Source organism: Stegodyphus dumicola, chromosome 3 (genome assembly GCF_044657685.1).
Source record: "Stegodyphus dumicola isolate Sdum_Otavi_A_Nest chromosome 3, ASM4465768v1".
Classification (NCBI taxonomy): domain Eukaryota; kingdom Metazoa; phylum Arthropoda; class Arachnida; order Araneae; family Eresidae; genus Stegodyphus; species Stegodyphus dumicola.
The window spans coordinates 173212513-173225554 of NC_140770.1; the positions used below are offsets into that span (position 1 = coordinate 173212513).

The 13042-nt window shown below is 31.0% G+C and overlaps 1 protein-coding gene across 3 annotated transcripts in view; it reads right to left on the reverse strand.

Moving 5' to 3' along the window:
• Positions 1 to 13042, reverse strand: part of Tango6 (transport and golgi organization 6) — a 139077-nt gene that overhangs the window by 52112 nt on the left and 73923 nt on the right. For all 3 annotated transcript variants that reach the window (XR_004759362.2, XM_035367382.2, XM_035367383.2), the window contains 3 exons: positions 11975 to 12074; positions 9032 to 9196; positions 632 to 730 (listed from right to left, as the gene is read on the reverse strand). Coding sequence is in view for 2 of the 3 variants with exons in the window: in XM_035367382.2 (XP_035223273.2) it covers positions 632 to 730; positions 9032 to 9196; positions 11975 to 12074 (364 nt within the window). In the remaining variant the exon portion in view is untranslated. The remainder of the gene's footprint in view (positions 1 to 631; positions 731 to 9031; positions 9197 to 11974; positions 12075 to 13042) is intronic.

A 13042-nucleotide genomic window follows, 5' to 3' on the forward strand; every position in this document is an offset into this window, starting at 1 on the left:
AGCACATGCTTCTAGGGTAGTTTTAAGAAACTGCTTCTAAACTGCATTATCTCTAGATATGAGACTGTATTATTTCTAGATCTCAAACAAAACATAAAAAGTAATAAGATAAATTCACATAAATTGAAAATTTTTGTTAATTTTGCTGAATCAACCAAAACACATGCCGTGCTCATTATGGGAAACAACGCAAGTGATCATATAAAAGATAAAAATACATTTATACACAATCTGTAGTAAACAAGATGTGACAAGATTTTATTTACTAATCTATAATCGAATGAATCTACCTTCTTGCAGAATTTAAAAAAATCAAAGTTTGGTTTATTGCACTAAACTTGCACTACAATGGCAATCTAAGAACAATAATTTAAATAGCAAAAGGACATACTAAAAGTCATCTGCCTCTCACAAATATAATGAAATTGTGAAACAGACCATTTCATACATAAATGATTATGATGCTCAGTAACAGACTAAAAATCTGCATTAGAAATGCTTCTGAGTTAATTTCACGAAATTTATAAAAATGCTAACCACAAATTTCATTAAAACATATGATTAAACATCAGATACATATTATCATTAGTGTTTTTTTAATATTCAATGAAATATTAATACTAAAAATTACCTGATTTATGTTTTCAATCACTGCATTTAAAATTATCAGAGCTATCACAATACTCTCTTTGGGGAAAGAGGTTTCATCACAAGCGTCATCCAAAAGAGCCTGGAACAATAATATGGATACAGTATTAAATAAAAATACAACAATTATTAAAATAAGAGTTCATAATCAATAATTTCTGCTAGTCATTTTCTAATGAAATTTTTCTATATAAATAAAAACAATGAAAGATCTGAAACTGCATTCAAACACTTTTAAAAATACGATGAATTCCACTGAGAGCTAAAAAATGAAATTTTTCTATATAAGTAAAAACAATGAAAGATCTGAAACTGCATTCAAACACTTTTAAAAATATGATGCATTCCACTGAGAGCTAAAAAATAATGATAAAAGTCACCTAAAAATGTCTAAAAATAATGGAAAAAGATCTATAATGATATGAAAAAAGATTTATGATGATTTATTAATTACAAATAATTAAGCATTTCAAAAATTGAAATTTGTTATGAAATTGAGTTAAAAAATAATTGTTTAAAATGATACATTTACACTGGTTATCATAAATTAAAGAAAAATCACAAAAATAGCGATAACTCCCTAAAAAATAAGCCAAACCATGTAAAATTTGAATATGTTGTTAAGTAAGAGTAGCTGAGTAAAACTGCGATATGCAAATTAGTGGTGCTGCTTTCAGAATACCTCATCTGCGAGGAGCATAAATGTCCATGTTTGAGAGCAAGCCCAAATATTTTACCGTGACAGTGACATCAGAAATCTGAGATAGCAAAATCGTAACAATGACCTCCAAGCATCATTTGCCTGCAGAACTGTGATGGAGAGCCATTGGGAGACTAGAGGCTGGACAAAGTCAAACAGAAGTGGCCAGATGTCTAAATGTGAGTCCTTCTGTGGTTCATAGACTTTGTAAGCAATTTCAAACCACAGATTCGGCATCTAGGAGGTTCAGCCAAGGATGGCCAACTGCTACGACGAGCGCCGATGACCGATATTTGACATTATGTGCACACAGGAATAGAACCGCTACTCCGACTCTTCTTAGATGCTCCCTTGCTGCAACCACCGGAAGGTTGGTGTCAACGTCAACTGTGTGTAGAAGGCTTCACGAAGGTGGTCTGTATGCGAGACGACCAGCCATTTGAGTGCCACTCACGTCACGCCATTGGAGGGACCGTTTTCAGTGAGCACGACAACATGTCCACTGGACGCCTGATCAATGGAGTGCAGATGAGTGCAGGTTTAGCCTAGAAAGCGATAGTAGGCATTATTTGATATGGAGAGAATCTAGAACCCGTTATCATCTGTCAAACATTCGTGAAAGAGATGCATACGGAAGGGGCAGTGTCTGTGTCTGGGGTGGCATCTCTTTGGGTGGACGCACAGACCTCCATGTCTTTCCAAGGGGAACTGTGAATGCTCAGATTTATAGAGATGACATCCTTGATGTTTATGTGTGCCCATATGTCGGGGTAATAGGTAATGCTTTCCTGTTACAGGACGACTAGGCAAGATCACACAGGGCTCGCATCATAGATGATTATCTTCAACAGGAAACAATTATGCACATGGAGTGGCCAGCTTGATCCCCGGACTTGAATCCTATCGAGCATGTTTGGGATGCTTTAGGGAGACGTCTAGCTGCTCTCAATCCGCCCCCTCAAACCCTTGTTGCACTTGCAATTGCTTTGCAAGAGCAATGACTCTCATTTCCTATAGAACTGATAGACCACATAATTGAAAGCATCACACATCACTGTATGTGCTGTATTGCTTCTAGAAGCGAGCGTATTCCATATTGAAGGTACACTTTCTACAGCAAACTGACACCTTCGATTTGTTCATTTTATACATGTGCTAATTTCTATACTACCATATTTGTCTGGTAATTTCTTTTTATGTTATTTGATACCTTACTACATGTTGTATATTGTGGGTAAGTTTCATTAAATTCTACATGTAACTTTTTCAGTAATTGTGCCTTTTATGATTTTTCCTTAATTTATGATAACCAGTGTATTAATCTGATGTAGTCAGCACATAACTTCTTTGCACAGCCTACTAGAGTACACAAATTTCTGCTGCACTTGATTTAAACTTATTTCCTTGAATTTCGTTAGAGCTATATTTCTCAATCAATCAAGGCAGTTCTTACTTTGTGGCAAGGCAAAACTACATAAAAACTCAAAACACCTTCTTTAAAAATTGTAAAATGCGGAAAAACCTAACACCAAATACAATTAAAAAAAGTTAATTTTTTTTTATATATAATTAAAATTAGAGCTTTAACGCCAAACAAGCAATTCAACCAACAGACAGGAAGCCAAAACTTTCAGTTTACAAAACTGAAAGTTAACTTTTGGTCTCACTGGGCAAAAAGACACTGAAATTCGTGCAGCAACTAACTTAATTCACTATTCTACTACTAGTTTCAAATGTAAACAAATGACAATTAAACTTTTTCGATAATTCCACAGCTACTCCATGCAGATTAACCAAAGGCATAAAAATCTTAACCAAAAGATACAAACAACATAATTCAAACAATTTTAAAACAAAAAACATTTAATTTTTAAACATCAACATTTAAGAATAAAAATACTGAGCTCACTGAGCCAGGTAACATGGTGGGAATATATATATATATATAATGTGTGTGTGTGTGTGTTTGGTGAGGCCGAACTGCAAACAAAAAGGGAGGTGTACAACTAGATGTTACACTAGTACGATATAGAAAATTTCAACATTTTATGGCTACTCATTTTTGAGTTATGCGAGATACACACAGTTGTATGTACACATGTACATGCACATGCAGACATCACAAAAAAAAAAAACCTTTTGAATCCATTTTAAATTCATTTTGGAGGGGAAAAAAAAAAGTCTTTTATTCTGTTTGTACATACAAATGAAATGTAAAAAAATCATTCAAATGGATTTGAGAGCAATCAAAATGGATATTTTTGTTGAAATATAATACACAAAATTTTTCGCAATTACAAAACTTCCTTTACTTCACACAAGAAATTGAAAAAAATACATTAAAACTGTTTTGGTAAAATTAGTTGGTACAAAAGTCTCAAGCCAGGGGATTTGCCATTTATTTCCTTTCAGATAAGATGTAAGGTAAATTAAACTTTCCTTAGGAAGGAAAGTGACTTAAGACATAAATAATTTTTAAAGAAGAAGAAAAATTCTAACAGAAGATGGAATTTTAATGCATTATGTATATTTGGATTAGAGAAGATTTATATCAATCAAAGAAACTAAAAAAATATTCTGCCTATGTATTTACTATTAGACAAAGGATAAAGTATATCTGATTCTCTAAAATTAATGCCAATTCTTGAATTTAAATGCTTAAAAATACTTGTTAGATTCAAATGCATTCTTTTGCAAAAATACTATATTTTTTATGCATTACATATACATTAAAGGGTGAGCAATTTCTCATTAAAGAAAAACATTGTAATTAGTGTGCCCTAAGTCAAATAAAAATAAGCAAAGTTCTGAGAAAATAATAATTTTGTTCTCTAAATTATGCATTAGAAGGTACTTTGATTATCTGCCCCTCTCGTTTCAGCATTCAATTGAATTGCTGTATTTTAGAGGTATTTTACAATACATATGCAACAATAGCCAACTCATGGACGCACATACCACACATATTTGAGTACATGTGAACTTATACAACTTCACATTTAGCTAGAAGATACACACAAGCTGTAAAAAATTTAAATATCAGAACTATAGATTTTTTAAAATTTTCTGGTTTCTTATAAAATGCTTCGTTTATTACTATTTTTGAACAAAGCAATAACTATAAGCTTGCCAAACAAATGCTTTTTGCCAATTCACCAACTCATGAATTTGAAACTTTTTGTGAAGATAAGGATAATCAGAAATTTGTGAGGATAAGGATAATCAGAAAGCACATACAAAATGATATCAGCCAACAGAAAAATTATTTATTAATAACAGCATAACACTGATCAACACTGCACATTATGGTGAGCCAAACATCAGTAAATAATTTTTCAATTACAATTAATTTCTTTTTTCCCCCAAGGGGGTATGCAAATACATAGTACATCTGATTCTTGGGAGATTTCTGACAGCAAATTTCAAGATAGAATAATAAATAAAAATACTGGAAACTTTATTTTCAAATTGACATGTTTACTAGTTTGATTTAAGAACTTACTACTGTCGCCTCAATATAAGAATGCATACTCAGTGACAATGATTTGGGAACTAATGCAACCTTTTAAAGAAACAAGATATTTAAGAAATCTAGCATATAATGAAGAACATGTTCAGCTTGCAAGTACAAAAACACCAAATAAGTAGAAGCCAGTACTAAAAAATCATAAACTGCAACAAAAGAGCATTAAATAGCTAGTTTCATCATTTCTACCCTTCTTCTATACATAAACAAATCTCTAAGCATTCACTCTAACCCATATATAAACAATCTCTAAGCTGTAACATTATGGAAACAAAGCCTTTTGTATTAAAATTACTGAATTTTTGTATTAATCATAGAAGTTACTGAATTTTTTTGTACTTGCTTGGTGCCCATGAATATACACCATGAATGATGTGACTTCATTTATGGTGATTGACTTCATTTCAAAAATCCTGAAAACTACCATGGAATATAAAAATCCAATATAATTGCAAATAATTCAGAATATTAATGCAATACACATACATCTCCAATTTCAATGGAGGCAAAAAGTACAATTTTATAAATTTATAAAAAATTAATTTATATTTCACTATATCATTTCACAAAGAAGTCACTTACCCTTTTGTTTCTCAACATTTTAAACAAGAATAGCTTGGTTTGTTTTTAGGAGCTTTTCAAGTTCTGGAAATTCGTGCATTTACTCCCCCCCCCTGAAAACTGTTGTATGTCAGCAAGACATTTTAATGTAAACAATGGCTTTTCACTTAATCCCTAGAGTATTGGATTACAACTGAAGAATACATACCAATAAGTAACTAATTTAATATTGCCAAAAGGCTTTTCAGAGGGATTTTCTCCTAGAGTTTCATATGTATTTTCCTTTAATAAGACTAAATAATATTTCATAGTCTGCTAACATCTAGCCTATCAATGTTCAAAGATATTCTACAGTCTGTTATAATATAACCCATATAATTAAATTCATTTTTAATACTGAATCCATAGAAACAAGGAAAAGAAATTTAATCAGTTTTGCTGATGCAGGGAATGTATCTCTGTTTTCCACCTTCTCTCAGCATGAGTGCTTCAGTTTAGAATGTTGTAGAGGTTTTATTTTATTTTATTTTAAAGTAGGAGAAGTGAAGAGTGTGCCTTGCCCTTGCTGGCACAAAGAAGGAGCAAGACTTTTATTTCAAAAAAATCCTAATAAAAAATTTTGCAGTAACTACTGCTTTTAAGAGGATTTCATACGAGCTCGTGTCACGTGAGTGAGGATTTATGACAGAGGACTCTAGGCTAGATAATATACTTCACATACCTTTCATTTCTACTTGTAAGGAAGAACAGCTAAATTGTGAACACAATAAAATGAACTGGAATGAAGACCTTATAGAGTCATTATGTTATTTTGAAGCATAAGATGTGAAAAATCAGCAATGCCCTTGCCAAGACTCTAACTTGAACCTCTCAAATATATGCTGAGTGTGCTACTGTTATATTACAAAGGCAAGCAGAAAGGAGGGAGGAAAAAATACCTTATACATTCCCTCTTTTTTAAGGGCGACTAGGGATTAGGGAATTCAGCTGCCAAATCCTGGTGGTGACAAATTATCACCCACCAGCTTTTAGTTCAAGAGCCACTTGTAGTCATTAGTTTTTTTTTTTTTTTTTTTTTTTTTTTTTTTTTGGGTGTGTGTGTGCAGGGTTCATAGCCACATTTTAGTTTAAAAAATAAGCACCTATAAGCACTTTTCAAGCACATTTTAAGGAAAAAAATAAGCACCTGTCTAATTACATCATACACAACTGCATAACCTTAAAAATTAGATATGTAATTTAAAATGTGAGAAATGAAGTACTTATTAAGACAGAATAAGGATTACCTCAACCATGGAAAATAATTACTTTTTTGTTTTTAATTTTAAATAATAGTTCAATTTACAGAACTAGTTTACAATGAGAGAAAAAAAAACTATGAAGAACTAAACTATATTACAAGATTTAATGATGAAAATTCAGTTCAAAATAGAGAAAATAAATAATAATAAGGCATATTTATTGTATTCGCTTGGAACCTAATAATAAATACAATTTATTTTCCCACTCATATTGATATTTAAATAATTTTAATCTAAATTCTGAACATTTTCTAAATTTTCATTGTATATCAGTTTTCTCTTAACAGATATTGCAAGCAAAGTAATTTAAGTAAAAAGAGGGACATTTCCGAAATCAGAATACAGAAATTTGCTTCATGCAGTCATCTTTAACAGTAAAAGCTTAACTAACCCGCATACTTGGAAATTGGCGAATATTCGGACAGACGAGCGTAACTTGAAGGAGCAGGGGGGCTCTAGCCGCTCTTTAGATTTTTCCGCTAAATAAATGCTTTTGACATTTCAATATGTGCATCATATAATAATAAGCCAACGGAACTAAAAAATATTCTGCTTAGCAAGCACAGTAAAACTCTTTTAAGTTTTCATAAACAAATCTCGGACTGAACATTAAATTAATTATCTCTGTAAAATATTGCAAACGTTATTGCGCAATACGTGCACCGTAATTCTTCCCTACGTGATATTATGCAATCGGAATCAACAACTGCCATTATTGGGAGAATAAAGAACTAAATAACTGGGGTGTTTTTCATTCTAATTTTCAACAGACGGCATTAAATTTCCGGAATAGAATCATTCTTCGCTTAGGCTGGTAGACGGCAGAACTTTTAGTCCTATTCAATCCAGAATTCGATTACTTTCCCTTTATTTAAGCCATTCCGAATATTATTCCTTAGAAAGCTAATCTGTGTTAAAACACAACCATTTTTGGAAGTTTACTATACTTTAGCAGTTACAACTATGCTATTATAAACATTCATACATATGCTCATAATATAAGCATAACAATCATAATAAACACGAATATGAACTGACCGCAAATTTTTAAGATCTTGATAGAAATTCAAACGTGTGTAGTATTTGGGTGGGAGGAAAAGAATGCCGAATGTAGCAGAATTTTCTACTGCTTTCGCAATTCTTTGACCAATAGAACAACGGGCACCTGTCTGTACTCTTCGTGCACACCAAAGGTTATGTTGATGCAGAGAAAGGGGGAAAAGCTATTTCCGGGAGTATGACTCACCATCTGACATTCCATATTAGGAAGAAAAGTTGTTTATTTAGTTTCGGCTTTGGTACGGGGAAAAATAGCATATTTATTTTTAAAAAAAAGCACTACAAGCCAAAAATAAGCACTAAAAACAAAAAATAAGGGCCTTTAAAGAAAAAGTAAGCACCTATAAGGGCCTTTATATTTTATTTTCAAATATAAGGACTTATAAGCACTTATAAGGACCGCTACGAACCCTGGTGTGTGTGTGTGTGTGTGTGTGTGTGTGTTAGAAAATACCTTATGGTGTTTAAAATTTTTAATTTATGTAGTTTCTGAAAGACAAATTTATTTTAAGACAAAATTTACGAAAGATACCGGGTCTACATTTTACAATTCTGGATTTCAGCCAGCATACAGTACAGAATTCTAGCTATATCCAGACCACAATCACCCCTGCAAACTGTTGCTGCCATTTAGTGATGAAATTTGTTTTTTCATTTCCAGTGTGATGTCTTGTCTCTGTCTCCATATGAACTCTGATAAGTAAGAATAAAAGAAATAACATGTTGTACAACATTGCCACATATTCTTCTATTTTATTAATCCCCATATGCATTTCATTGTTTATATATGGATACCAGTTTGGAGATCAAATATGACATTGAATTTTTTTTAAAAAAAAGATCATCCTAACTCTCACTTAAAGTCCCAAAAGAAATTATACTAACTAGAAAAAGATATACGAGTCTTAGGTTTGTTGAAAAATCTGGAACAGCTTCTAGACTTGCAAAATGCTTGTATGAATGAGTCACAGGTGGAATTTTTTTGATGTATCCACAGACACTAAAAAACTAGCAGATATCAAGTTTTTAAATCATATTTTGAATTTAAATACACCATATATTATTTGCTTCAATGGCTATTTTCATTTATATTACAGGAAATAAAATGTGCCAAGACAGATAAGTTCTTGGCATTTTAGCTACCAAAAATTTCATAATTCATTTCATAGAAAATGCATTTCCATAGCTAAATTTCTCTGAAAAGAATGAATAACTGCAAATGACTATAAAACTTACAACAACTAAGTCAATGGCTCCAGATGTATTTGATAAAATAGCTTCATTTATTTCTTCGTTCCATTCAGAAAACTGTTTCAGCAGAATGACACACAGTAATCGTTCCTTTCCAAAATTTTCATCTTTTGCACCTTCTTTCATTTTCGAGATTAAATTACAAAATTCCTAAAAATTAAAGTTTTTAATTCTCAATACTGAAATACATAATTCAATTGCATTATTTTTATATTACAATGAGAATAAAATTACTTCAAAATTTGTTAATAATTTTACACAATAAACCATAAGATTTATTTCTGATCTTTCCCAGTATATACATATCTCTAAAATGCACATCTGTACTAACAAATTATGCTTTTATCTATAAAAATAATAAAATCATTAAAAAAGGAATAATAAAAAATATTGATGAATTCGAACTTATGAGCACAAAAATAATCTAATTTTCTGCTGGTGTGATTGAGACAGCAGGAGCTTTTTTTTAAATTTATTCTTTTTTCCCCCCTTGGTGATTTTCTCTCTTAATATTTTTTTTCTTTCTCTACTTAACTTCAATGTTTAGAATATAATACATGTAGCTTATAACATGTGTTAATGTTTACATTATCATTACGTTTCTAGTGAACAACATGTTACCAATAGTTAAGTTTATACGAAGAGAAAATTATACGAAGATTCAGATCTGCATGCTGGTTGTGGCTTTTAACCCTCTCATAATTCATAAGAAAACTGTATATCATGTAATTAACAGTCTTTTTTTTTACATCATTTTCCCATTTTTGCCTTGAAAATAAAAAACGTTTTGTTATTGAAATTATTATTAGCTTTTAGAAACAGATTTGTAAGATGTTAAGTAGCAAGATTATTTTCCTGGAAGTGAAAATGACAGCAAATTTTTAGAAAGCTCAAAATTTAGTATAAATTTTTTAATGAGAAAAATTTTCGGCTGATCTTTGGAATATGGTAACAGGTAGTTTGGCGACATTTTTGAGGCGATAAAGGTTACTACCTAGGACTTTAAACTAGGATAAAGGTTACTACCTAGGTAATAATGTGAGAAGCACTCAGTTCCGATTATGCATTATTTTGTGTGAGGGAAATGAGAGATCATGAGATATGTCATGTGACATTAATGGACGAATTACAGTTCTTTAATCGGAAAAGGGGGTAAATTTGGAAAAATTATTTTGTATTAAGCCGCATTGTGTGTTGTGTGAAATAGTGTTGATTAATTTTCGGATTGCATGGCGCTATGTAAAGTGAATTCTAAATTTTTAATACATAATAATTAATAATAAGTTGACTACTGGATTTCGGATTTAGAAATTAGCAGTAGTACTGCAGCCAATTGGAACTCTTTCTGTAGGGAAGTGTGCGTGCCACGTAATGAAGATTCTGAAGAAGATTAGGTAAGTGAGTATTTTTAATCATTTGAGGACATTATTTTTATGCATTGTTCTAAATGTAAGGAGTAAATAAATTAAAATGGTATTATTGGAAAATTGTTATTAGCAATGATTTAGTTTAAAGTAATTAGGATTGTAATCTAATTTTTATTAATTTAATGTATGTGCTTATTTATATTTTAAGTAGTGTTTTTTAATTTAATTATATTTTAATTTAACGATCGTGATTTTGTGAGTTATATGTTTGTAGTATTTTGGAATACGTTTCAGTAGGATACGTTGAGTATTTTCATGCATTTTCGTGAAATTTTTCTAATTTATGAGAAAAAAGCAGTGTACATGGATATAGTGAAGAGTGTGCGCAATGCCATTTTTGTGCAATTCTGGGATTTTTTTTTAAGCAAAAATAAGTCGACGTGTACATGGTTTAGTGATATTTTAATTAAATGATAGTTATTTTGTGAATTTTATGTTTGTAGGAATTTGGTATACGTTTCAGTTGAAGTAAACGTGTATGGAAATAATTTAAATATTTGACACTAAGTATTTGTAACTATTTTTAATGTTTGCATATAAATTCGTTGCTGACGTTTATAATATAATAGATAATTTAGACGTACAAGTTTTTGGATATTTTATTTATTTTATACTTGGAAATGTTCATTCTTGGAAAGGGTATATACTTTTTCGCGATCAGGTAATTTCATATATGTGCTTTTTACCGAGTTTAAAGATTAAGAAAATTTTCCTGCATTTTCGTGCAAATTTTTATAATTTATGAGAAAATAGCAGTGTACATGGATAAAGTGAAGAGTGTGTGCAATGCCATTTTTGTGCAATTCTGGGATGTCTTTTAAGTAAAAATAAGTCGACGTGTAAATGGTTTATGTGTATGTGCTATTCTGAAAAATGCGCTAGGAGTTTGCGATTGTGCACTTTTTCCCAATTTTGCAGTTAACATTTGTCATGATTAAGCAGTTTTGTTACATAAAATTTCTAGCATAAGTGTAATTCGGCTAGTAGATTGTTGGAAAAAGTGTTGAGTAAATAAAAAGAAAAGAAATATGTCTTTACTTCGTGAAGACAAAATGGCGGCGAAAAAAAAAATAGAGGGTTGCTGTAGCAGAGTTGGTCGCCAAAAAATCGCCAAGTTACCATAATCGAAAGATGAACCAAATTTTCATCCTCTCTAAATGAACTGCACATAAATGAAAATATCAGTGAATCTTTACAAAATTAATATGTCATTATAATGGAATTTTTTAACTTTTAAAGTTATTATTTACAAAAAATTATGAAACAATTACTAGTGTAAAGAATTATTACACAGTGAATAATGAAATAAATAGTCACATTTACATATAATAATTAATTTAATTATTAATCTTATTTTGCGAAGACAAAACAATTTGCTGATATCACAAAAAAGGAAATGGTAACAAGATTTGTCAAATATTTTTCATTAAAAAAGACATATTTTATGTTTCAAGCTTTTAAACTGCTGCATACTTTATCTAATAAGAAACAAATAACTTACTTGCAAAATAAATAAGAAGTATGAACTGTTTAAACTTTTATTCTGCAGTTCTTTCAACAATTCTAAAGTGCCATGACAATGAGAAAATGCTTCACTTAAGCTGAAAAAGAAATTTAAAAATATTATTCATGCTTGCTAAAATAACTATATAGAACTATGTCAGTAAAAGTATTCACTGGCATTTTCTCTCCCACTTTGTTAAATAACTTCAATTGAAAACCAAGATGAGAAATTAAGTGCTGTATGCTATTTCTAAGGGTTAAAGAATTTTTCTAGGAAGTTTGAGAGATTAAAAGAAGTGTTTGGCATATTAAAAGAACAACATGAAAATGTGTTATAATGTTACTGTATTATATATTTCAAAGAAGTCACTCTTCAGTACTATTAATTTTACTTCCATGTTGCAATCTTTTTTCTAGATTATAAAAAAAAAAAAAAAAAAAAAAAAAAAAATCTTAGATTACTTCATTCAAAGTTAGGAATTCTTAGCAAAATAAATTTCGTTAATAATAAATTTACATTATGGTCTAATGAACTAAGGCCATAAAAATAATTTTACTACCTCACTCTCGGCCAATATAGTGGTTAGAAATGGCAATGACAATACAAATTGGCCCTGGTTCGAATCTTGAAGAAGGCATAGATATTTGTCAGCGTATGGTACCGGTGCAGTGAATAGGCACTCAAAATACTACCGGTGCAGTGAATAGGCATTCAAAATACATAACGAGCAAAAGTCCTCTAAACAGGTCGGTGGTAGGGAAAGAGAGTGGGAGATCCTTGGACCAACCTCTATGTTGTTGTTATCTCCCAAAATTGGGGCAGAACTGCACAGTTAGTGTGGCAGGACTATATTTGTATGAAAACAATGGTGAAATTCTGGTGTTCTGTTCACTTCTGTTACCCGTACCTGTTCTGTAAAGACAGCCAGCAAGCCAGTATTACAGTTGGCGAAACTGACTGCTGTGCAAGAAAGAGACACAAGTATAATTATCTAAACTAATACTATTCAGGCTTAACTGTTTCAGTGTGTTACAGAAGCAAGGCAAAATTTAACAGAACAACTTG